The following is a 26,237-nucleotide window of genomic DNA, read 5'->3' as shown; positions in this document are numbered from 1 at the left end:
GTTTGGTAAACAAAGGTATTTTTGTAAAACTAATAACAAAACTGGTTAATCCCAGTTTTTATTGAAATTAAAATCCTCTATCAAAGTCTAGTTTGTTTTGACAGACAGGATTATTATGATATACGATTATTTTAAAGCTGAATTCCCAAGGTAGTCATAATCAAGATATAATTATTGAGTGCAGTGTTAAAATCTGAAACTAAATCAAAAACAATCTATTCAGTAATACAATAGATTACTGTGCTTATCATCAGAATTTGATAGTGCATTAAATTGATTTTCTTAGTTGATCGAAGATAAAAATGCATAATCACAAGGAAATAAACCATTTGAGTTAAATATTTAGACGACTGACTACATTGGACACAGCATGTTCTCGGGGGATAAATTCGTCACGAGAGGATACACATGTGATGTGCACTAGAAAAACGTATCTGCATAAATGATTATGTAGGAAGTTATGTGTGAAATACAACTTTTGTATTTTCACAAGTTTCATATATCTTAGTGTGTCTTTTGTACTCAATCATTTACCTACTATGATTATATTCAATTATTCAGTAGGTATTATTAAAGTACCTCTTTTAAAATGAATTATACATTTAAGTTTACTGATTTCATTTCAGATGGAAATTCTAAATTTACAAAACATTAGAAAAGCTTTTCTACTTCCAAATGTTTATTTAATACATCAACACAAAGACAGGAAAATTAAAGCCTAAAAAAATGCACAAGTTATTTTCCAGCACTAAGTTTAAAACCAACTACAATTGATATGCGACAGTCCATTTGGAATAAATGTAACTACAATGTCAAACAATAGTTTCTATATAAGCAACCTTGAAAAAGAGGGACGAAAGATACCAAGAGGACAGTCAAACTCATAAATCTAAAACAAACTGACAACGCCATGGCTAAAAATGAAAAAGACAAACAAACAACAGCATATATGACACAACATAGAAAACATAAGAATAAACAACACGAACACCACCAAAAAACTAGGGGTGATCTCAGGTGCTCCGGAAGGGTAAGCAGATCCTGCTCCACATGTGGCACCCGTCGTGTTGCTTATGTGATAAAAAATCTGGTAAATAGTTTAATTCGGTAGGTCACATTCATGAAAGGGAAGGGGATTGTAGTTATGACGTAAGGAACATATCCGATATCATTTGTGAAACGGTTATTCCATAACGGTCAACCAACTCGTGATGGTGTCCGTAAAATTTACGAAAGGATGATTTCAAATTCACCATTTGGAACTTTAGGTTTTTAATCGCTTCCTTGTGCGCAGCAACCCCTATCAAGAAAATCATGATAGGAAATGCAAGCACGGGAATATTGTATCAATTGTGAGATTTAACCCCGTATGCAGGTGCTACTGGAATGTTGCTACTTAGAAAAGGAAAGTTCACAATTGGAAAGCTGAAATCATCTCTTTTGTCGCAAAGTTTTGTTTTCAACCGACCCTCATTGTCAATTTCTAGATTTAAGTCAAGATATGAAGCCGACTAAACTGTATCTGTAGTATCCTTTATCTCTAGCTAGATGGGATAGACTCGTTCAACATAGTCACCAATTTTGAATTATCTAGTGAAAGAACATCATCTATATAGCGGAAAGTAGAGTTAAAGGATATTGCTAACTTCTGATCTTTCTTCCTAAGAAGTTCCTGCATGAAGTCAGCCTCATAATAATAAAGAAACAAGTCGGCAAGTAGAGGGGTACAGTTTAGTTCCCATTTGAATGCCGACAGTCTACTGAAAAACACGTCCTCCGAACGTAACAAATATGTTGTCAATCAAGAAATCAAGCATCTTGATAATATCAGTTTCAAAGAACTGCAAGCTTTTGACAAAAAAGGGGTTTATAGTTTAACTATCTTCGATGTAGTCTTATTCCCTTTCTGCAACAACAATGGGCGTTTTCTAACATAGATTCGACCGCTCAATAAATCTTATAATTGGACGCCGTTTACTTAAACAATTAAAAGTAAAAATGAAACATAAAAAGTATTCCTCGAAGGAAAATTCATAACGGAAATCCGAATGACCTTTATCAAATGGTAAATTCAAAAACTGAAACATCAAGAACGAAAGGAAAGCAAATGTCATATGCCTGACTAGCATGGTACAGGTATTGTCGTATGTAAAAAATGTGTGGTGCACTTCTTGTAGATTCCATTGGGAAACAATTTACAGCTCTTCTATAAAAGCATGCATAGAAAATCTTTGATAAACTTGATTGCTATGTTTACTTGGGTGTTTGCAAACAATAGGTAGGAGGAGTTTCAATCAGTTTCATATACACTGGGCTTTGATTGGACAATAAAATTGCAATGAAGTTAATGTTTATTGTCCAATCAAATTCCAGTATATACTAAACAGATGGAAACAGACTACATACCTTTTGTTTACAAAAATTCAAATAAACATAGGATGCAAGTTCAAAGGTTTGCTTTGTGTGCTGCTTTTATAGAGGACTGTAAAAATAATAACAGCTCACGTGCATTAGATTACAGAACGTCCTATATGTCAAATATCCTACTTTGGTTTTTGTTTCGAATTTTACACAGCAATAAATTATTAAAAGATTAATTCATTCTTCAGAAAAAGTTATCAAAGGTACCAAGATTATAATTTAATACGCCAGATGCGGGTTTAGTCTACACAGGAATCATCAGTGACACTCAGATCAAATAAGTTATAAAGCCAAACAAGTATTTTTGAGACTTATACAAGTAAAAATTTATAAATATGAACATATCAATGATAATTCAAGTAAACAAAATTTCAAATTAATCTCTATCAGCAGTGGCATCGTCCCAGTGTTTGTATATAAACTCATCATAGATCTTCAAACTGTTTCATTGGAGTACATCTGATGAGTGTTTTGTACACGAAATCATGACTAGTCTACAATGTGATATTTCTAGCATATTATGACGATTAATTTCATAAAAATTACTAAGGATAAATTGTGTCTCATAGTTACGGGTTATGATGCAAGAAAGGGATACCTACACATCAGATTGTTGGACATTTACAAAGTTTAGAATTTTTGAAATACTAAGGCTTTTCTACCTCAGGCATACATTGCCTTAGCTGGATTTGGCAAAACTTTTAAGAATTTTGGTCCTCAATACTCTTCTACTTCGTACTTTATTTGGCCTGTTTAACTTTTTGGATTCGAGCGTCACTGGTGAGACTTTTGTAGACGAAACGCGCGTCTGGCGTATATACAAAATTTAGTCCTGGTATCTATGATGAGTTTATTCTGACTCACAAAGAAATATAGCCATCTGGACTTCTTCCATCCAACAATACAAATAAAAATCCTATGTTACAAACAGGCCTCCGTTTATTTGTGAGTTTATAGCAAAGAAGGCAAATGTTAGGCAAAGAACGAACGTCAAACTTTTAATCTTCGAGAAATACATGTTTTTTTTTTCTTTTTCAGATATACACAATTGATCAAAAACTTCGGTATTACCAAGTAGGCCATACCAATAAAGTATTATCCCTTCAGCGAAGGCACAATCACAGAAATATGCATAAACGCAAAAGTAAATATAAAAGGTATTGACAATAAACTTCAACACAATAACACTTAAATATATTTGTCCGGTTTCTTGCCGAAGATATGTGGTTCTCTCTGTAGAAATCCGGCTTTCATTAACAAAACAATATAGCCAAAATTACAGAAAGCGGCATCACACACAAATAATCAATCAGCATACTTTATTAGCTTATAACTTTGATGTTTACAAGTTCTTACGTTCTGTACGATTTTTCATAATATCCAAAACAGTAAAACTGGTAAAATAAATCGCCGTCTAAGTGATAAAATTATTCTTCTTCTCCAAGGCAAGGAGCCAAATTAAATCTGAATTAAGTATTTTTAATGCGAAATCTTTACGCAGTGCCTTATAACACAGGAAGGTTTCCTTTGGCTAACAAAATACAAAACTTGTGTTCTACATGCAAATTAAAACTATGTCATATTAGTAGTTTGTCGAAATGTATTATTGTATTGTTTATTTATGAATTTCTCTGTCCTGAATTTTCTTGCATTTATTTGTACTGTAGTCATGTCATGTAATGTTGTAATTTTAGTATTATATTAGCATTGCCATAAAAGCGCGAGGTTTTGCTAGCCTCAAAACTAGGTTCATCCCACCATTTTTTCTTAAAATGTCCTGTCCCAAGTTAGGAAAATGGTAGTTGTTATCTTATAGCTGGAGGGAAAACGTCAAAATGGCGTCAATTATCGCCAAACCATGAACGATATGCAACTAAGAATTAGAGAGACGTCATCATAGTATCGTGTAAAGTAAAATTTGAATTTACTATATTAGCAGCTGCTTCAAATAAGACAATAATACTACAAAAGTGTTATTCTTACATTTTTTCATGAATGACCTTTGACCCCAATTTAAACAAAAATGCACCATATTTCACTTTTACGACCGGGAAAAATGGAATCTACACATGTTTTCCTTTCGTCGAATGATATATAATATAGCTGTGTGCTAGATAGGTGCATTAAAAATATTTTTTAGGTCTGAATGTCACTCGCCTATAATATCTCTCACTATGTCTGATACATAAAGACTTCATACGATATGAAAATAAAAAAAAATGTCCTAAATACGGGCAATCATATTGACCAAACTATTTATGTGTTATGACAACATTCAAAACAACTTTTACCTGTTTAATTAAACACTGGGTTCAGTACAATGTCAATTATAAATATTATTAAATTTCCGTATGACCTTTAAAAGCCTTTATATATTTTCGTCTTTTGTACGATCACGTTGTTAGTCGACTTGTATTTTTAAATGCAAGGTCGTCATTTACATAGACATTTTTGATTGTCTGTTTTCTTTACACCTTGTTCTCCAGACGTGGGGCCATTTCTACCTTGTCTGTCCGTCCACCTATTGTTGTCTGTATAAAATCTGATTTCTTACCGGCTGCAAGCTAAAACTTAAAAATTTCGATAATTTATATGATTAAAATTAAAAATTTGCAAGTGTTTTTTTTCCTGCACTAATTGAGATTATTCTATGTATATACAAACATGTAAATATGGATTTGACTTTGAGCATGTATGCAAAACTGGGACTAACGAGTTATGTTAAATCAATTTTTAAAATGAACGTATTGTGAAGAAAATTATATCGTAATGTGAGCAATTTGGTCATTACTGAATAAAGGATAAGAATATGATTCGTTAATTTAATCGATCTCTAAGTACAGATATATTGTGACATTAAAAATACATGTTTTACAAAAGTGACCTTGATGCGGACTGTCGTACAGTGTACATTGTGTCATTACAAATACATGTTTTACAAGAGTGACCTTGATGCGCTGTCGTACAGTGTACGTTGTGTCATTACGAATACAACGGTTTTACAAGAATGACCTTGATGCGGACTGTCGTACAGTGTACGTTGTGTCATTAGGAATACATGTTTCACAAGAGTGACCTTGATGCAGACTGTCGTACAGTGTACATTGTGTCATAACGAATACATGTTTTACAAGAATGACCTTGATGCTGACTGTTGTACAGAGCACATTTTGTCATTACGAATACATGTTTTACAAGAGTGACCTTGATGCGGGCTGTCGTACAGTGTACGTTGTATCATTACTAATGCATGTTTTACAAGAGTGACCTTGATGCGGACTGTCGTACAGTGTACGTTGTGTCATTACTAATACATGTTTTACAAGAGTGATCTTGATGCGGACTGTCGTACAGTGTACGCTGTGTCATTACGAATACATGTTTTACAAGAGTGACCTTGATGCGGACTGTCGTACAGTGCACATTGTGTCATTATGAATACATGTTTTACAAGGGTGACCTTGGTGCAGACTGTCGTACAGTGCACATTGTGTCATTACGAATACATGTTTTACAAGGGTGACCTTGATGCAGACTGCCGTACAGTGCACATTGTGTCATTACGAATACATGTTTACAAGAGTGACCTGGATGCGGACTGTCGTACAGTGCACATTGTGTCATTGCGAATACATGTTTACAAGAGTGACCTGGATGCGGACTGTCGTACAGTGTACATTGTGTAATTGCGCAAACATGTATAAGAGTGACCTGGATGCGGACTGTCGTACAGTGCACATTGTGTCATTACGAATACATGTTTACAAGAGTGACCTGGATGCGGACTGTCGTACAGTGCACATTGTGTCATTGCGAATACATGTTTACAAGAGTGACCAGGATGCGGACTGTCGTACAGTGTACATTGTGTCATTACGAATACATGTTTTACAAGAGTGACCTTGATGCGGACTGTCGTACAGTGCACATAGTGTCATTACGAATACATGTTTTACAAGAGTGACCTTGATGCGGACTGTCGTACAGTGCACATAGTGTCATTACGAATACATGTTTTACAAGAGTGACTTTGATGCGGACTGTCGTACAGTGCACATAGTGTCATTACGAATACATGTTTTACAAGAGTGACCTTGAGGCGGACTGTCGTACAGTGCACATAGTGTCTTTACGAATACATGTTTTACAAGAGTGACCTGGATGCGGACTGTCGTACAGTGTACATTGTGTCATTGTGAATACATGTTTACAAGAGTGACCTGGATGCAGACTGTCGTACAGTGCACATTGTGTCATTGTGAATACATGTTTTACAAGAGTGATCTTGATGCGGACTGTCGTACAGTGCACATAGTATCATTGTGAATACATGTTTTACAAGAGTGACCTTGATGCGGACTGTCGTACAGTGCACATAGTGTCACTACAAATACATGTTTTACAAGAGTGACCTTGATGTTAATAATATTGTGTCAATACGGTTACATACATTATATTTGTTTCGGAGTATAGTGTTACGTTTATTTTCGCTAAACAAATATGCATTATTTTAAGGCCAGCTAAAGACCACCTCTCGTTGTGGATATTGCATTCTATGTCGGAGACCCATTGGTGGCGTTCGTTTTTTTCTGCTCTTTGGTCGGGTTATTGTATCTTTGACACATTTCCCGCCGCCATTCTCAATTTTATTAGAAAAGTGACCTTAATGTTGACTGCTGACCCTGTTCACATTCACTGTGTAATCACGGATACATGTATTACAAGTGTGACTTTGGTGTTGACTGTTTACATATATATATACGTATAGTTACATGTACTTGAATATTTCACTTGTTATTTCTGTTGGTAAGATTTAAGATTGAGTGGTCTATCTTGTGTATTTATTTTGGCCCATCGTGTCTTTCCTAAATCAAACAACTATCCGTTCTTACAGACATACCTTTTTTATTGATTGAGACAGTATATTACTTCGAGGTATATGTTTCAGTTAATGTCGGGATGTATGATGCCATCTGTCTCATTGGCATATTCATGATCTATTATAAATTTGCATGCTCAGGAGCAAACAATTGTTTTATCAAATTAATACGACTTTCTGCATTTATCTTTTAAGGCGAAGTGTACGTAATTGCACGCCTCTAGCGGAATACGGGATTAAAAACGTTCGTCGTTAGTTACGCAAGTTATCTCCCTTACTCCAAGAAAGGGCACACGAAAGAGAGACTACTTTCTGCGGTCTATAATGAATCCAACAAGCACGCCTGTGCTGTTTTAAACCTCATAGAAATTATCTAAATAACTCCAATAAGAAATCACAGCATTCTGTACGTTGTTCTGTGTGCAGCCTGACTTAAAAACACTGTTTTTTTTTTTTTTTTTTTTTTTTTTTTAGACGCGTAGGAGAAGGCATTTCGTGTTTATGATATCAACAGAAAGAAAAAACGCCTCACAACAAAATTATAAACAATAAACATGTAACAATTTTTCTTCTATTGATATCAATTAATTAAAATGAAACCTGAATTGACCCAACAATATCGTTTTAAAAACCCGTAGTCTTGAACGAAAAACACAGTACTCAACGTTAAGCTTTATAATAGCGTTACAAATAATTAATGAAAGACGTGTGAATTTAATTGTTTAATTAAAAAGACGTTGAAATGTTCGTATTTTGTGCAATTGAAAATTTAAGGACATGATTTATATTCATATAAGAAATCAGACGATACCAAGAGAATAATTTGACCACTAGTGCAAAACTTACCAGTCGGAAGAACAAAGACGGAAAACAAACAAAAAATAAACAAATTATGCCCCAAAAATTACTCAGTAACTTAAAAATTGTCTCACTCTAACATTTATCTTAAAATAAGTAAAAATTATGTCATTCAACTCCCAGTTTTCAACTTTTTCTACATGTGCAGAAAATAAACAGGTGTCTTCTATTCCGTCCGCAATTTATGGGAAAACTAAATCTAAATTTAGAACCATATGAAATTGAAAGTACACATGAAAGATAAAATATAACATGTCATTTATTCTTTCATAAATTCCAATTTCGAAGAGATATATAGCGAAATCTGTTTTCTTTTATTGTGCCTGTGTGCATCATTCAAAATTAGAGAATGTAATTTTGAAGTATCAAGTCTCAATTCAAGATTATGAAGAATAGAATATAGAATTACGGGGGGGAGGGGGGGAGGTAGGACTGTTATCGGAACTCCGGGATCGGGTGTTTTTAAACTCGGAATTTCGGGATTGACCCTTTCGGAATCCGGGAATTCTATTTCCGAATTTCGGGTAGTCGGGATTTAAATTTTTTTTAATTCGGGACCTCGCCGGATTTCGTGTTTTTAATCCAGGGATTTCGGGATCTGGATCCCTCCTTCCCTCCTCCCTCTATTATGGTTAAAGAAAAGAGGTCAGGGAAGTTTTGTTATACTTGTAACTGCAATTTAATATTTAGTGGAATGAGAGGTGAAATGTGTTCAGACTATTACATTTCGATTTTTTTTTTAATTTAACCAAAGTTTACTGCAAGGGGTGTTTAACGACCTCGGTGATAAGCCATGAGGATCTCGCACTCGGTCAGCTCTAGGTTTTCACCTAGTTCATGATCATACAAGAATTGAGAAGCCTGTGGTTTACTAGTCTTATAATATGAGACTTTAGAGTTCATATAATTTACATTCAACGTTTTTTATCGAATATTTCAAGGCTTTTTGACTATCAATGTTGACCCCGCCCCCCCCCCTTTTTCCAATTGATTGGATAAAAAGAATGGATTGCCGCCCCTATTTCAAACTGAAGTCCTATAAACTGACTGGTATTCGAATTTGTTAAAAGAAATAATTGGTATCTCTATTGATTCAATACCGTAATGCCGAAAAATAATCATTTGTTTCCGCGAATTCCGAACAGCTAGAAATATATTCCCGAATTTCAATTTGAGTAACTCGAATAATTCAAGCCCTTTCCATGTCTGATTTTCTCCCACACGAGAAATGTAGCATTCGTACATCAGCTGAATAATACGACTGAATTATTCGGGTTACAATTTGTGTAAATCCCGAATGCACATAAAAGTAAAGGTCCAGCCCGACTTTCGGAAATGGACTATTGTAGATTTCAGATTGATTTATAGAAATAAAAATCATACAAAAATGTTTCACGCAAATATTCGTCTTCAGACGTGTAAAGTTATACAACGGTTACTAGTCCCCCCAAGGGTGACTGGGGTATAGAAATATGGTCACTTGGTCTTCTCCCGACCGGCAGTAAAACGCTTGCCGAAGTGGGGCGTCCGTTTGGCTGTGCGGGATGTATCAAGTTCGCAGTCACGTCCGGTCAGAAGGGGGACGTTAAATCCGATGCCTCGTGTAAAGAGAGTGCCACGCTCTTTGCACGTTAAGAACCCTTGCAACAACTCTATTGAGGGGTTCGTAGGTGGCCTATTGCAAGGCAAAATTTCTGTCCCTATCCAAGATACCCTCATTTTCCAGTGGCAGTCCAAATTTCCCCGACCATCATCCCAGATGGCATCTATCGTATCAACCTACCTATTGTATTTATTGTGAACTTGTTCTCGTCCTGAATATGCATGAAATATTTGCCACTGGACGTTAAGCAACCAACAATCAATCAATCAACGGTTACTAGCCGGTCTGGATTATGATAAAAAGAAGCGCATGCAATGCATAAAATGTATAATGTCGTGGCTCAGGGATGTGTTGAATTATAGAGATGCGGCACAAAGATAAGATTAATTTACCAAAAGGTACTAAGAATTACCACACAACTTATAATTTACTTAAATATTGATTTGTTATCCTGTGCCAGACAGATGGCTGATATTCTGAGAAGAGACCTTGATGAAATGAAGTTTTTTCGGAACAAAGATTTTGAAAACACGTCGCAGTGTTTAGATTTTAACAAAAAATAAGGCACCAAGGTCAAAAAATAGTTCTAGTTCATAATGAAGAAAATGTCAACCGTTTTCTAGCTTGGCGATCTCCACACGCACTCGAATATAGACAAATACAATACAATAGTACACAAAACGTAACATAAAGAACTAAAGACCGAGCAACACGAACTCCAACAAAACGGTATATATTTCATACAAGTATAGAACTATATGAAGCGTCGTAAATGATGCGGCGACGTCAATAACGTTGTCGTTGTTTTTTTGTTTTTTTACACTCAAGATTCAACTTTAATAGGGTATAGCTTGAAAAGTAGCACGGTTGCTAAGGTCTTTCTTTGCACCAATCGATTCCTCAGACATTTTAGAATCGTCTCATAAATTTAAAAAAAAATCGATTGTCTAATATAATAGAAAATCTTGGAAATGTAACAATTCCTGCCGAATTTCACGATTTTCCCTATATATCCTTTGTAATTTTGGTGTATGATGCTGTTAACTTCAACAGCTCGTATCTCGAAAACGAAAACGGTTACCCCCTTTTTTTATTTTATTTTCTGATTTATTTTTACAAGCAGAATCTACATGTAAAATTTTAAAAAAATCCATTGTGTAGTTTAATTACGTACACTTCGCCTTAAACGGCATCACCGAAAATTAGAAACATAAGTGTTTTATTCCAATATTGTATTTGCAATAGTGAGGAACATACAAGTTAATTGTTTCACTGTTGGATGATCTATCTATCTAGAACGGCTACCATACATTGTAATAGTTGCACCTATGAGGTTTTATACACAGGTCTGAAAATGTATAATTTGAGGTTAGGCCATTCATTGCATGGATTTGTTTTGCGATTGTAACACAGTGATGACTGCTGTACCCATATTTTGACTATTTTATTTATTTTATAAAAAAAAAGATGTGGTATGATTGCCAATGAGACAACTGTCCACAAGAGACCAAAATGACACAGACATTAACAACTATAGGTCACCGTACGGCCTTCAACAATAAGCAAAGCCCATACCGCATAGTCAGCTATACAAGGCCCTGATAAGACAATGTGAAACAATTCAAACGAGAAAACTAACGGCCTTATTTATATAAAAAAAATGAACGAAAAACTAATATGTAACACATAAACAAACGACAACCACTGAATTACAGGCTCCTGACTTGGGACAGACACATACTTAAATAATGTGGCGGGGTTAAACATGTTAGCGGGATCCCAACCCTCCCCTAACCTGGGACAGTGGTATAACAGTACAACATAAGAACATGGTAGTTGTTGGAGATTCTCAAAACTAAATGCAAATTCTATATCAGCCAAATCAAGGCATAAAATATGTATGAATATGACCAATTTATAGTCTGCAGTGCATAAAATATTGACAAAAAAAGAAAGTGAAATTGAATTTTACAAGAGTATTTTATTTATTGCTGCTATTTTCGGAAATGTTTTTGACGTTATATTGTTCTCTGCACTTAGAATTCTGATTTTGGACGCTCTTTCAACCATTTAGCTATTTTGGGAAGAGATGGAACTTTGTTGTAGCAAGCCTTTACATCCGGGTAACTATCCAATGCATCGGCCTTCATCGTGACAGCACCTTCCAATACATCATAAAGGTATAAATCTGCAACACTTAACTGAAAAATATATAAATATTGATGTTATCCTTGAAACAGATTCCATAGTCTTTAGTTTTCTGTGTTGTGTTTTTGTGTACTTATGTCTGTCTGTCTGTCTGTTTGTCTTTTTTAGCCATGGCGTTGTCATTTCATTTTCGAATGATGAGTTTAAATGTACCTGTGGATCTTTAGTCTCTCTTTTTTCACCAGATATTTAATGTTGTCCATTATCATGTTGTCCAGTATCATGTTGATTATTTGACCAATATAATATGTTTAAGCTAAACTAAACTAATTTAAGTACCAAGAGGACGAGCAAAACGTTGTCAATGGACTAATACAATCTACATTGGCCGATTTCTAACATACAACTGGGACTAAGTATCTATAATTCTATAAACACATAGCCCTAATGATGATTTAAGTACTTGATATAATTGATAGATAATTGAAAAGACTGTGCTAGATATACTAATTCCGATTACTTACACTTTTACCAACAGAAAATCCACATTCCTTGCATTTATTTGCTTCCAACATTTTCTGTAAATTCTTTAACACACTTGGTTGAGTTTCTTCATTTAATTTCTTCATGCCCTCTGCCTGCAATCAACATAAATTACATGTACACATGTACTTAGAATCTTTAAAATATTTTTAAAAATGCCTAGCAACGTTCTGATTGTGCTATTTATCATATTGGGTCACAGACGGCCCGTGAAATATAAATTTGCATTTATTGCTCATATCAAATCATATCAACCTATTTCAATGTCACGATTCTATCATTATATATAATGATTGATTGATTGTTGGTGATTTACGACACTTTCAGCAATTTTGGTAATATCGAAGCGGTCTGGGATTTTTTGGTCGAGGAAGCTGGAATGCCAGGAAAAGACCATTGGATATAATGCCACGTGTATATAATATTTAAATATAATACTCTTGATATTTTATGTACAATGTAATCAATGTAATTACACGCAAAACATACAATAAAATTCATAATGTTAAGTTTTCATTTTATTTACCAAATTTATTCCATAACCCCCCCCCCCCTTTCCCCCCTGAGGAAATTAGATGTTTCGGCAGTATTCCCTTTTTAGTAAGGTCAGTTACACGTATTCCTACACTGTACGTACATCTGATGACAGGGGAATGTGGAGATTAACCCATTATCCGTAACAAGTGTTTGGTAATATTCCGTATGTTAATATAAATGACCCATAACTTTGGTATCATTCCTTTCAAAGTATAGACTAAACAGAGTGCCTGTCGTGGCCCACACTAAAAATAGGAGTAGTTCGACCCTATTTATACTTTCTTTTTTAGCTCAGACTTTATCTTCCCATACCATTTGATAACATACCTTCTTTGCTTCATCTTTCTCAAACATGACCTTAAATACTTCGCTTCTGTAATCAACCAATGTGTCCATTATGGCATTGATCTTGGCAAAATCTAAGTCAGTCTTTCCAAATAAATCTGTAATTGATAGTGGCATATATATTTCGAGTCATAGGCCATCATTGCTACTGACATATATATACAAATAAATATGTTTTACTGTTAACTTACTAGTAATTGTTTAAATGTTTAGGGCAGATAATAAAAAAAAAATCCTGTTGAAAATTTTAAGCAAAAGAGATCTAGTCTCATGTTTCACTATAATATTGAAATATCGACAAAGTAAACATTTTGATATCAGTGTCTGACAATTATCTAAAACATGAATAATGCTGGATAAAAAATAAAAGACTGAACAATTAATACTAAGAAATCAGAAGAATTGCATAGGAAAGAACACGACTTTCAATTTCTATTCCGAAAAAAAATCATCTAAAAAAATACAAAGGGCAACAATACCCACCAAATTTTTTGGCTAGAAATCGAGCAATAGCTAGACTCTGTCCTAAGACTTCTTTGCCTACTTCTAGATATGGTAGACTGCCTAAAGGTGTCGCTGAAAAAATAAATATCATTTTATATTATACTGAAGAGAATATCCGGGTAATCGGCGACTTGTTTGGTTACAGACCTACATTTTCTGGGGTGTTAGTCCATTTACCTTGTGAAGATTAAAAATAGGAGAAGAATGATAAATATGAAAGGTATAACAACATTATCGTTCAAGATTCACAAAGGAAACATGGGCATGTTTTCAGGCAGTGTCATATATCCTCTTCGCCTAACGCCTCAGTCGATATAAACTGCTGACAGGGAATATTCCTGGTATAAATCTCGAATAAGATATAACATTTTCTATATTGGAATTATCAGACTAATATTTTGGATTTAATCAGCGCATACATGTAATTATCAAAATGATCAGTCTATAGCAGACACCTTATATATTGTATACAAATTTAGGCATTTAAAGGATAACCTTGAAACTTGACAAGAACATATAATGACACGGTTTTTAATAAATCGAAATGAAAGTTTACTTTATATTTTCTGACCAAATCCATTTTAAATGAATTTATTAAGTACAAATGTAAACAACATTTCTGTGTGTCAATGGCTGGATTGTATGTTGTCCCAATATAGATATTTAGGTTAAACGAGTGAAATTTAATACAGATAAAATCTAACAATTACAAGAAAAATACAGGATTTTTGAAACGGGGAATATAAAACTAGGGGGACAAAGTGAAGATTTTATTTTAAACTATTATATATCATAATAATTTTCTAATTAAAAACCATTAAAGAGAAGGGGCATTTGCCGTCTACGCCCCTCTGAATCCGCTACTGCTTATACTCCAAGTACTAGAAAAGTTCCAGATGCGAGAAAACAGCAGACAATTCCAAGAAGACACTCAAAACTCATATGTCGAAGAGAACTGAGTGTCTGTAAACATATTTGCATCCTACTTCCATAAAATAATAGAAAGAAGTCATACGAACCTGTAAAAAATCATTTCATCTTTTGGAACAAAATATAAAAGAGGCGGAAAATATCAGGATAACTCAAAAGTCGGACGACAATCTGGCAACTCAATGCCAAAGATGTAAAAAAATAAATAACGAAAAGACACATTTTGTAATAGATTACTTAAAAACTAAAACAAATAATGAATAAAAGTAATCACTACCATATTCTGTCTTAATAGACAAATTGTGAATTAAACGGTCAAACTCTCTACAGTGCTCCAATTTATTCTGTCTTAATAGACAAATTGTGAATTAAACGGTCAAACTCTCTACAGTGCTCCTATTTAGAGATTTTGCAGTAATACATGTACAATACTTTACTATACAAGAAAACACACAACACTAAACATTACTAAATACACACCAAATTGCACATTTGATGTTTTATGTACTCACTTGGTTTAATTTTTGGCCAGTCCTCGAAGCTGATTCTTTTATCCTCATATTTCACCCCAGCTGCTGCAAACAGGAGTCTGCTTATTTCACCTCTACCTTTTCCGGCGAAATAGACCAGTTTATAGGACTCCGGCATGTTGTAATTTACACTGTTTTAAAACTAGCCGCACTTTCAAATGATGTTTAAATTGTGAACCGTGGTCAATTCAAACCTTGGTATTTAAAGAAAAGTAATAGGTTTAAAATATAGGACAGTACGCTTCAATACACTTTGAAATTCGATATTTATTATTGACATTCATATTAATCAAGGCAATATTTAGAACATGTTTTAGAGCATAGTTTCAAATTGTATAGAAATTGAGGTGAATCATAATTTGTTTGAGCTGTAACAGTTGGATATACTTAAACAATATGTTTTAACTTTATATCTATTAACAAGTATTATATATCAATAGTTTTTATAATATGTCCTTGGCTTTAATTTACATAAGTGAGGGACTAACTTTTGTCATATCAACACTTTTTTCGACTTATATTCTATTATATATAACTTTTATTTCCTCTATCATAGAGATTTGGTGTATATGAAATGTATTATAAATCAGAAAAAAAAAACAACACCATAAAACAAAAAAATTAAGTTACTGTTTCAAGTTAATAAAGAGAAAACATGAGCACTGTCAATAATAGCGATAACGGACACATCCTCTATCGAATGGGGAAACTTCTGAAGATTTTTTTCACATGCCAAAAAAACAAAGCACAAATTTTAGAGAACAGCATGAGTGAATTGTTGTTGTGAATTCATGGTGCACTTCGACCTTTTTGTGTTAGAGAGAGCAGCTGACAGATACAGATTGAGCACTATATATTTTTAATAACGCAAATATATATTGTTTGACAACAAATTACCTAAATCTATCATCCTAATGCTGTTAGATGGATTGGTATATGTTTTGGTGCAATTGGTATTTCAGTCTAGGTAAACATGATTCTTTTATAAGTTGATAGTGGATCTCTGTGTTTGTTTTTTTTTAGATATATTCCTATTTGTATCTATAATGAGTTTAGTCCTTCAAAACTGATTTCATAGGTTTTGTTATGCTGTACTTTTACATCACTGTTCGTGGTTAGGGGAGGGCTGGGGTCATGCTAACATGTTTAGCTCCGCCAGATTATGTATGTATATCCTGTCCCAAGTCGGGGGCCTTTCATTTAGTGGTTGTCGTTTGTTGATGTGCTACATTTTTGTTTTTCGTTAATTTTTTTTACCTAAACTAGGCCGTTAGTTTTCTCGTTTGAAATGTTTTACATTTGTCATTTCTGAACCTTTTATAGCTGACTATGCAGTATTGGCTTTGCTTATTGTTGAAGACCATACGTTGACCTATAGTAAGTTGTTAATTTCTGTGTCTAATTGACAATCATACCACATTTTTTTTTATTCAAACACTGTATTTCAGCGACTTCAATTTCTCTTAAAGGAATGACTTACTTGTTTAATATCATCGATGTTTTTTTCCTATATCCTAAACTATGTATTTGAATAAAAGGCGTGTGATAAATCCGAATTCAGTTGAAATGAAGTCTTTGTCAAGATGCTGTCTTATCTTTCCTGTTTAAGGCTTAAAATGTAATCTGCTAAAATAATGTCTTAAATTTTAGTGTTATGACATCAAATATCCTATTTTTATATATTTGTATACATACATGTAGTTAGTTACGAGATACCCATTAGTGTTCATATTTTACTACTTTGAAAATCTCTTCTTTTTTATCTGACTGATAATATAATCACTACTAAGAACATGACGTTATGTACCAAAGCTGTTAATTTCTTATGTGTTAATAGCAGTGAACATTACGTCCTTTTTCAGTTTAACACCTCATACAAAGAACATTTCTTTTATCTTATTTTGTGATTTGCTTATGCATATTCACTTAGAAGTATACCAGGATTGTTTTTTAGGGAGAAAGGATTAGTATTTTATAACTTATATAAGTTTAAGGTCAAATTCAAATTATGACATAAACAAATATATAATGCATTAAAACTAATAACATAAATCGACAAATTACAGCTATTCTGTTACACCGTTCTGTAATTTATATAGTTCGTTTGATTATATTCTTAATCTGTTTATGTGTTCCAGTCTAGGAGGATTATTCATCTTTAACCTTATAAGAACATTTAAACATTGTATCATCGCTACCTTTCCCCTGCTCACACGGATCTCAAACCGAACATTGCAAGGTCATACCAGTTCTGGAGAACTTTTCAAAGGACAAACGTCATCTAGGACACAATTCGTGGCTAACCACAGAGTGAGTTAATTCTACAACATTGTATTTGAACCCTTCAAATTGCTCTCTACATATTTGAACCTTTTCTCCGTGAAATACCTGGAATTTATCTGTTCTTGAAAGTACAACATTTTCTCGCATTCAACAGACTGCTATCAATTACCTTTGACATTTCGTTATAATAACATTAATTGAACATATTGTAAAATTGTATTTTATTTATATTTTTCAGCTTTTTACCATATGTCAGATTGGTTCATAATTAAAGTATCAGCACCTGATAGTCTTTTCTCCTTGAGCCCAATCGTCGGTTATACTTAATGGTCAGGCCATTACAGTAAAAAGTCTACAACTTGCCTGTTGTGTCTCACAGATAACGCCACTCCACGTTAGTTATACAGCTATATAACTACCTACCTGTTGAGCCCTGCATGTACGCGTCATCCCTTGACGTACAAGTAAATTGACGACAACCTGTCTTTACATATCCAGACAAGGAACGACAACGTAGCAACGTACATACGTACATACCTTTACACTGACAGTGGACTACATATCTTGTGTGAACTCGACAGCAACCCAACAACGTTGAGTCAACATGGATCCCAGTCATGTGGAACAACAAGAAGAGATTCAGCCCCAAGAAGGAGATGTCCCTGAACTATTAGAAAATCCGTCTAGTACATCACAGTCAGATGAAACTCCCGAGGCTAGACGAGTACGTGACCTCACGGAAAAAGGACAAGGAGCTTTCACTGAAAAACGTGACAAGTTCTGTCAGGAACTAGAGGCTCTCTGGGCAGACATTGAATCCCAGTTATTGGAAGTAACAACGCCTCCTAACGATCTCCAGCAACTCCTAACAGTCCAGGACAAACTTGTTAAAGCCTGTAATAATTATCGTAGGCTTACAGATGAATACCTAGACTTTCTGAAAAGGACCCGAACATTGGAGAGTCAAAAAGAAATTGATGCATGTAAACTCTCTTTGGATTTACGTCTGTCCAAAGTGGAGCTAGTTATGGAAAAACTACACGAGCATCGCCTCGCTCTAACAAAGGCCAAATCCACTAAAACAAAGACCTCAAGGGGTAAGAAAACCTCGCACAGCGGTAGCTCTAACGTGTCAGACATGTCAAGCCTGGCACGGAGAAAGCGAGCCAAGGCAGAGGCTGCAAAGTCTAAGATAGCATTTGTCGAAAAACATGCCCTTATCCTACAACAGGAAGCAATGTTAGAAGAACAAGCCCTGTTCAGACAAAGTGAAATGGAACAGGAAGCAGCACGCAAAAAGGCTGAAATGGAACAGGAAGCAGCACATAAAAAGGCTGAAATGGAACAGGAAGCCAGTCGTAAACAGGCAGAAATGGAGCAAGAAGTCGCTCAACGTAAACATGAGGCCGCACAGAGAACAGTTCAGCTAGAACAGGAGGCTGCTCACAGAAAAGTGCAATTAGAACAAGAGGCCGCTCACAGAAAAACGCAATTAGAACAACAATTAGAACAAGAGGCTATGCGCAGGAAGGCTCAAATGCAACAAGAAGCCGCACGAGTAAGCCGGGAAAAGGCCGAGCTTAAAGCCAAATTTAACCTTCTTGAAGCACAGAGAGAAGCTGCAGCCGCAGAAGCCGAGGCTCGTGTCCTGGAATACGACGGCAGCCAAGCATTTAGCGATCTTCCTGATGAAAAGGAAGACCCGCTCCAGCGTGTGCAAGATTTCGTCAATAAGCTTCCTGTATTAACTGTTGTAAAGGAAGTAACAGGACATCAAAAGAAAAAACAAATTCCTGTTAAGTTCGAGCTGAGTCACGAAGCACCAGCGTTCGTGCCATCTGTGGCACTGAACTTGCCGCCACAGACATCTGCTGTCTTGCCTTCCGATATTAAGTCCCCGGAAGTTACCTTAATCCCAGATCTGGGAACAATAACTGGCATAGGAGAACAGGGCGTTTCAGAAAAGATCCCTGTCTTACACCAAAATCAAGGCATTATAGAAGAGATCCCTGTCTCACACCTAAGACAAGGACTTATAGAAGAGACCCCTTCTGCACACCTGCAGCAAAACAATCCTACGTTAGAGATTACCAGATTTCTCCTTCGCAAGGACTTGCTGTTCTCCCGGCTAACAAGCTTTAACGACCAGGCAGAATCATTTCACACATGGAAAGCCAGCTTTAAAAACGTCATAGACGAACTACAAGTTTCAGACTCGGAACAGATAGACCTACTTATTAAATGGCTTGGACCAGAGTCTAGTAAACATGCCATGAGTATAAGGGCATCAAATGCCAACAACCCAACAAGAGGCCTACACAGACTATGGGAAAGACTGGACGATCGATATGGTGCTCCAATAATGTTACAGACGTCTCTCGTCAACAAACTTGACAACTTTCCAACACTAACAAATAAAGACAACTCACTCCTTTACGATTTGTCAGACATCATCTCAGAAATAGAATATCACAAAGAAAATCCCAAGCTGGGATGTTTGCTAGCTTACTTCGACTCTTCGAAGGGGGTAAATCCTATTGTGGAAAAACTGCCATACGGACTCCAAGAAAAGTGGATAACAAGGGCTTCAAGATACAAGTCCAAATATGAAGTTGCATTTCCACCCTTCACAGAATTCTCTGCCTTCATCAGGGAAATCAGCAAAATAAAGAACGATCCTGGGTTCATCTTTGGGTCAAAAGTCACGCCTAATACAAAAGGCTCTACGCCAAGGTTCACACCTCAGACGTACTCTAAAGTCAACGTCCATAAGATGGCTGTTGAACAGCAAACTGAAGACAGCAGTCAACAGCAAAATCAGTGTATCCTACACAAGACAAAGCATACCTTGAATGAATGCCGAGCATTCCGAGCTAAACCAATCGAGGAACGCAAGGAACTGTTAAGACAAAACAATGTGTGCTACAAGTGTTGTGAGTCAACCACACACAGAAGTCGGGACTGCAACGCAAGTATCAGTTGTAACGAGTGTGGAAGTGAACGACATAACACAGCACTTCACATCACTAGACCACAACAATCTGAAACTTCCCAGTTTAGCTCACCCAGACAAGCCTACGGCGGGGAGCAGACAGAGTCAGCTGAAACAAAGTTAACCTCTGTAAGTTCGATCTGCACAGAGATCTACAAAGATCATAAGAGCGAGAAATCTTATGCCAAGATATTACCTGTGGACGTGTACCACAAGGACAAGACAGACAAAATTATCAGGATGTACGCCATTATTGACGACCAAAGCAACCGGTCTCTTGCCTCGCCTGAATTCTTCAGTCTGTTCAACGTTCGGGAGAAACCTGAAAACTACTCTCTTACGACATGCTCCGGCAGAGTAGCTACTTCCGGGAAAAGAGGAAAAGATTTCGTCATAAAATCTGTACATAGTGACGTACAATTTGATCTGCCTACATTAATTGAATGTAATAATATTCCCAATAATCGAGACGAAATTCCTACTCCTGAAGTTGCAATGCATCATCCTCATCTGACAGAACTCAGAGGAAGTATTACACCACTAGAGGAACGTTGTCAAATTCTACTCCTAATTGGAAGGGACCTTATAGAGGCACACCACGTCCTTGAACAACGCCTAGGACCATCCCGAACTCCATTTGCCCAAAAGTTGAGACTTGGTTGGGTCATAATTGGAAATACATACATTGACAAGCAAACTGTTCCTATTGAAGTCAACACAAAGATAACTTACGTTTCAATCACGGAATCAAAACAACGTCTTGCCTCAAGACCGGAAATAGCCGTTAAGGACAATAATCCAATTGTTGTTCAGTCTAACAACAAAAACTTTCATTCGAATGCCAAGGTCGCTAAATCGCATTCAATACAATCCCTTGAATGTACAGGACCTAGTACCAAGCCTGGTAAACGCACAAATTCATCTAAAGGGACATCACTCGCGTCACTAAAAGCAAAATCTGTAACTTCTATAGAAAAATCTATAGATAAAGAAAGTTTCAATCCGAAATCAACAGAACCTAAAGTTCATGGAGAGGAAATCAATAGTATTCACAAACCTATTCCGAAAGAAGGACCTATTGCCAAATCTGACTTGAATATAAGTGAAAAGGAACCAGTAGTCTTATCTGGACATCATCACAAAGTAACACCTATTCTTGGACATTACTACAACAAAATCAAACATAGAGGACCCCACTTCACAGATAAAACTGCAAGATCAGCAGGATTGAACATTAAGACGAAACGCTTAATTTCGCCTGATACTAAAGAAGATGGAGCTTTTCGCCAAACCGGAAGAGGATCAAATGTTAACTCTCGTCATACCCATCGGAGGACCACCTTTAACCGTCGTCGCCGTCTCACAACGTTGGAGAAAACAGTTCCTACTATCTCAACAACAGCTATAGAACATTCTACAAATCACAGCGATCTCATTGGAGAGATCCTTCTTCATAGGACAAGAAACTGTGCCAAACCCAGTTTTGCGTGGAATTAATCTATTCTGGAAACTTTATAGTGAAATGTCGTAAGTTGAGACGTGATAGTTCTCACACGACCAATAGTGGACATTTCACCTGTATATATTCAATTCATATTGGGATTAATTCATTTGTGTAAATCTTGCATATTCGAAAAATTTATGGAATAGTGATATCAGATAGACATCAGACGGGGAGTATTCTGTTACACCGTTCTGTAATTTATATAGTTCGTTTGATTATATTCTTAATCTGTTTATGTGTTCCAGTCTAGGAGGATTATTCATCTTTAACCTTATAAGAACATTTAAACATTGTATCATCGCTACCTTTCCCCTGCTCACACGGATCTCAAACCGAACATTGCAAGGTCATACCAGTTCTGGAGAACTTTTCAAAGGACAAACGTCATCTAGGACACAATTCGTGGCTAACCACAGAGTGAGTTAATTCTACAACATTGTATTTGAACCCTTCAAATTGCTCTCTACATATTTGAACCTTTTCTCCGTGAAATACCTGGAATTTATCTGTTCTTGAAAGTACAACATTTTCTCGCATTCAACAGACTGCTATCAATTACCTTTGACATTTCGTTATAATAACATTAATTGAACATATTGTAAAATTGTATTTTATTTATATTTTTCAGCTTTTTACCATATGTCAGATTGGTTCATAATTAAAGTATCAGCACCTGATAGTCTTTTCTCCTTGAGCCCAATCGTCGGTTATACTTAATGGTCAGGCCATTACAACAGCAAATATATCAGGTCATCTACCAAAACCAGAATTCACAAAAAAAGAATACAAACAAAGTAAAAAGGAGCATCACGTGAATCGGCTAACTTAAAAACAACATGTGTTCCGGATAACCCGAAATAACACGTGGCCCTCCCTAACTAAAACAACACGAAGTCCGGATAACCTGGAACAACGCGTGGTCCGGATAACAAAGAACAGCGCGTAATCCGAAAAACCCGGAACAACACGTGATCAAGATATCCTGGAACAACACATGATCTAGCTTTAGATAACCTAGAACAACACGTAGCCCTGATAAGTCGGAACAAAACGTGACCCGGATAACCCGGAACAACACATTGTCCAGATAACTTGAAAAAACACGTTGTCCGAATAACCTCGAAGAACACATTTCTGGATAACCTGGATCAATGTTCTCTAACGAAATTTGTTTTTACGCTTAAATTTGAATTATTTTTTCAATTAAATTTTCAAGCTATGAGAGATCACATCCAATTTTGCTTGTATTTAGTATTCCATAGGGATGAACACTTAAATACACTGGAAGTATCCGTCATTGATGTTGAGCTTTGTTTATACTAACTTCTTTAACTACTAATTGTGTATTGATTATAACAAATGTTCAATCTAAATACAGTTTCAGTGGCGGATCCAGGGGGGGGGGGGGGGGGGGGGGGTCCGGGGGTGCGCACCCCCCCCTTTATTTTTGCCGATCAATGCATTTGTATCGGGACATATGTTTTGCACCCCCCTTTGCCCTGGGTGCCCTGGGTTAGCACCCCCCCTTTCGAAAATTCCTGCATCCGCCCCTGAGTTTAACATAGAATATGAAGATCTGGTACATAAATGATAGAACTAATCATCAGAGACCCAATGACAACTCATACATGTTATTAACTTTCTTCATATGAATGCCATTTGCTTTCTACTTATATATTCCTTAAACATTTAGAAAAAATAAGTCAAACTTAAAGAATTCAGAAAAATGAAACATTAAAGTATAAAGAACAGAGAATAATTTGCAATTTTTTTATTTTTATAAAGAACAGAAAAATGCGGCTTAAAACGGAAAGAATTCAGTATTGATCGACCTTCAATCAGACCTTCTTATATATGTATATATAACATGTAATTTGCAAGTGTGAATATATGTTACGAACTATATTTAAACTGTCCTATATCTTGGCTTGATCGCTTTACAAATATAACATTTATACTGTATATAGTTGAACAAGAAAGACGATCGATTTAAAAATAAACTCAATAGTACTAGTTTATCATAAAACTCCCTCTTTGCATCTCCCACGCTTAATGCTTAAAGGCATAAATGGTTGCTTAATTTTAAATTTGAGAGAGAGAAGTCAAAATATTAATAGATACGGATTATAGTCTTCTCGAAAATTATGATGGCATGAAACTAAACCATTACGGAAGGCGTTGTGCTTGATTTTCCTATGTGAAAGACACAGAAGGTCTCCAGCTGGGATGTTAAGTATCAATCATTTGTAATTTTGCTTATAGTTTCTTCTGTAAACTATTCAGATCTTACTACAATTAAACTGAGTTTTACTGAGCACTACATTCTTTTTATAAATCACATTGGCTAGAGATATAAGAGAGGGTTTTAGATCTCACAAAACGTGGTTGACCGACCTCCGCATTTTTGCCCCTGTTTTAATCATGAAACTGAAGCCTGTGTTAGTCGTGTGCGTGTTTTTTTTTTTTTTTTTTTTTTTTATTTAGGTTCATTTATATGCTTAGGAGTTGAGTAATGCTTCCATTTCACTGATTTGTAATACATTATTGCTTAGAGGGCAGATATGGAGCCTGACTCCAGGTGCGGCCGGGATTTTCTCACTGTTTGAAGAACCATTAGTGGCTTTTAGTTGTTTCTTTTCTTTACAGACGGGTATTGTGTCAATGTCATATTCGAAATTTCCATTCTCTATTCTATTGTTAGTAATAGGGATACAAATCTATCTTAACCTTTTTATTTCATAGTATATGATTTGATAAAATGAAAAAGATACAATTATCCCCGATATACATATACATTGTAGTAATAGTAATAGCTACCTATTAAACAGTAATAAAAGGTATAAGCTATGATATTTTGATACGCAAGACGCGTTATATTTACTTACATATCATATCAAATATACGGTCAATATTGAAAGGTCTTGCAAACATAAACATTCAAAATAGTTATACACACTCTGTCCTTACCTAAGGTTATCAATAAAAACTAGAAATAAATGTTGTCAAAAATCTTACGTTTATTTTTGATTATCTCCCTTTGGTCAGTGGTTTGCATTATTTACAACCTCGTTGTTGTTCTCATGTTTTATACGAGTTGGCTTTCATTGTGTATTTTAAAGTAAAAACACACATTATACATGGTATATGCGTAAACGTTTAAAAACGTACTGATTTTGGAGAGAGACAAAATCGTTCCTAGAAAAAAAACTTGTATCTGTTTTGTGCCTGATATTATCTTTTTTTTCAGAAAAGTTTAACAAAGATTCCCGCCAAATTGTAAATGGCAAAGGGAAACATTCCGGAAATAAACAATAAAAAAACCTTAAAATGAAAATAAAACAATATTATTGTTATCCGAATGGCAAGTTTGTGAAATGAGTTGTTTTCAGATATTTTATTTTTCAAGACGTCATCATACACAAAACTAGAAATAAAACGGGAAATTGAATGTGTATTTTAGCGTAAACATTTATTTCCATGAAACCTTTTATTACGATCGGATAAATGGAGTTATGGTGTTTTCTTTAAAGAGTTATTTAGCCACGATAATAGTTTTGCTACCTTTATATTTTCCCATTGAAAAAGTAAAGAATGAGTTGTTCTTGAGTAAAAAAAAATTGACACTGAATACGGTGCAACAGTATCCTTCTAGTAAGAGCATTTTTATTTTGAATTTCTTTGCATTTTATGGAAGGATGTGTCTATTGATTGGCTGCTGGAATATTCATGCATTTATTATTAACGTTTTCAATCAGCCTTTTTTTGTGTATGTTCAGAGTAGCACGTTCACAAATCCGACTAAAAGTGTCTTTCTAATACAGCACACTCAGGGTACATATAACGTGTTGTCGTTCTCATATGCACATAATGTTTGTCACTGGACGTTAATCCTAATTCGTCAGAATCATCCAACTGATTCTTTTCTTCTATTACTTAATCATATGTTGTTTAAAAATCATTCTAAAGAAGTAAATGGAAAGGAGCGAATGCAGCTATACATAAGGTTATCCTAAGTTTTAACTCATTTCATTCCATTTCTAGTTCCTTTCTACATAAGTGCAGAAGAGAACTACACATGTAAACTTCTAGAGCATTTGTCACCAATATGAGTACATCACAATCCGTTACTGTTTCAACACTCAGGGGTTTCATATCTGTAC

At 35.3% G+C, this 26,237-nt stretch overlaps 2 protein-coding genes across 3 annotated transcripts; one reads left to right on the top strand and one right to left on the bottom strand.

Moving 5' to 3' along the window:
• Nucleotides 1-11,722: 11,722 nt before the first annotated feature.
• Nucleotides 11,723-15,483, bottom strand: LOC143057189 (hematopoietic prostaglandin D synthase-like). The gene is made up of 5 exons (XM_076230446.1): nucleotides 15,281-15,483; nucleotides 13,818-13,910; nucleotides 13,317-13,432; nucleotides 12,434-12,547; nucleotides 11,723-11,962 (listed from the first exon to the last, which is right to left on the bottom strand). The coding sequence occupies exons 1-5, from the start codon at nucleotides 15,414-15,416 to the stop codon at nucleotides 11,798-11,800; spliced, it is 624 nt and encodes a 207-aa protein (XP_076086561.1). The 5' UTR covers nucleotides 15,417-15,483; the 3' UTR covers nucleotides 11,723-11,797.
• Nucleotides 15,484-17,373: 1,890 nt separating this feature from the next.
• On the top strand, nucleotides 17,374-22,754 carry LOC143057188 (uncharacterized). Of its 2 annotated transcripts, XR_012972662.1 has the most exons (3): nucleotides 17,374-17,608; nucleotides 17,820-22,494; nucleotides 22,706-22,754. XR_012972662.1 is itself a non-coding variant. In XM_076230445.1 (2 exons), the coding sequence occupies exon 2, from the start codon at nucleotides 18,186-18,188 to the stop codon at nucleotides 22,068-22,070; it is 3,885 nt and encodes a 1,294-aa protein (XP_076086560.1). In that variant the 5' UTR covers nucleotides 17,374-17,608; nucleotides 17,820-18,185; the 3' UTR covers nucleotides 22,071-22,754. The 2 variants fall into 2 exon arrangements, 1 of the variants encoding a protein (XP_076086560.1); XM_076230445.1 differs by having other exon boundaries at nucleotides 17,820-22,754.
• The last annotated feature ends 3,483 nt before the right edge of the window (nucleotides 22,755-26,237 follow it).

This window comes from Mytilus galloprovincialis, chromosome 13 (assembly GCF_965363235.1).
Source record: "Mytilus galloprovincialis chromosome 13, xbMytGall1.hap1.1, whole genome shotgun sequence".
Classification (NCBI taxonomy): Eukaryota; Metazoa; Mollusca; class Bivalvia; order Mytilida; family Mytilidae; genus Mytilus; species Mytilus galloprovincialis.
The sequence above is the reverse complement of the archived record's forward strand: the minus strand, read 5'-3'. Positions and strand labels throughout refer to the sequence as shown.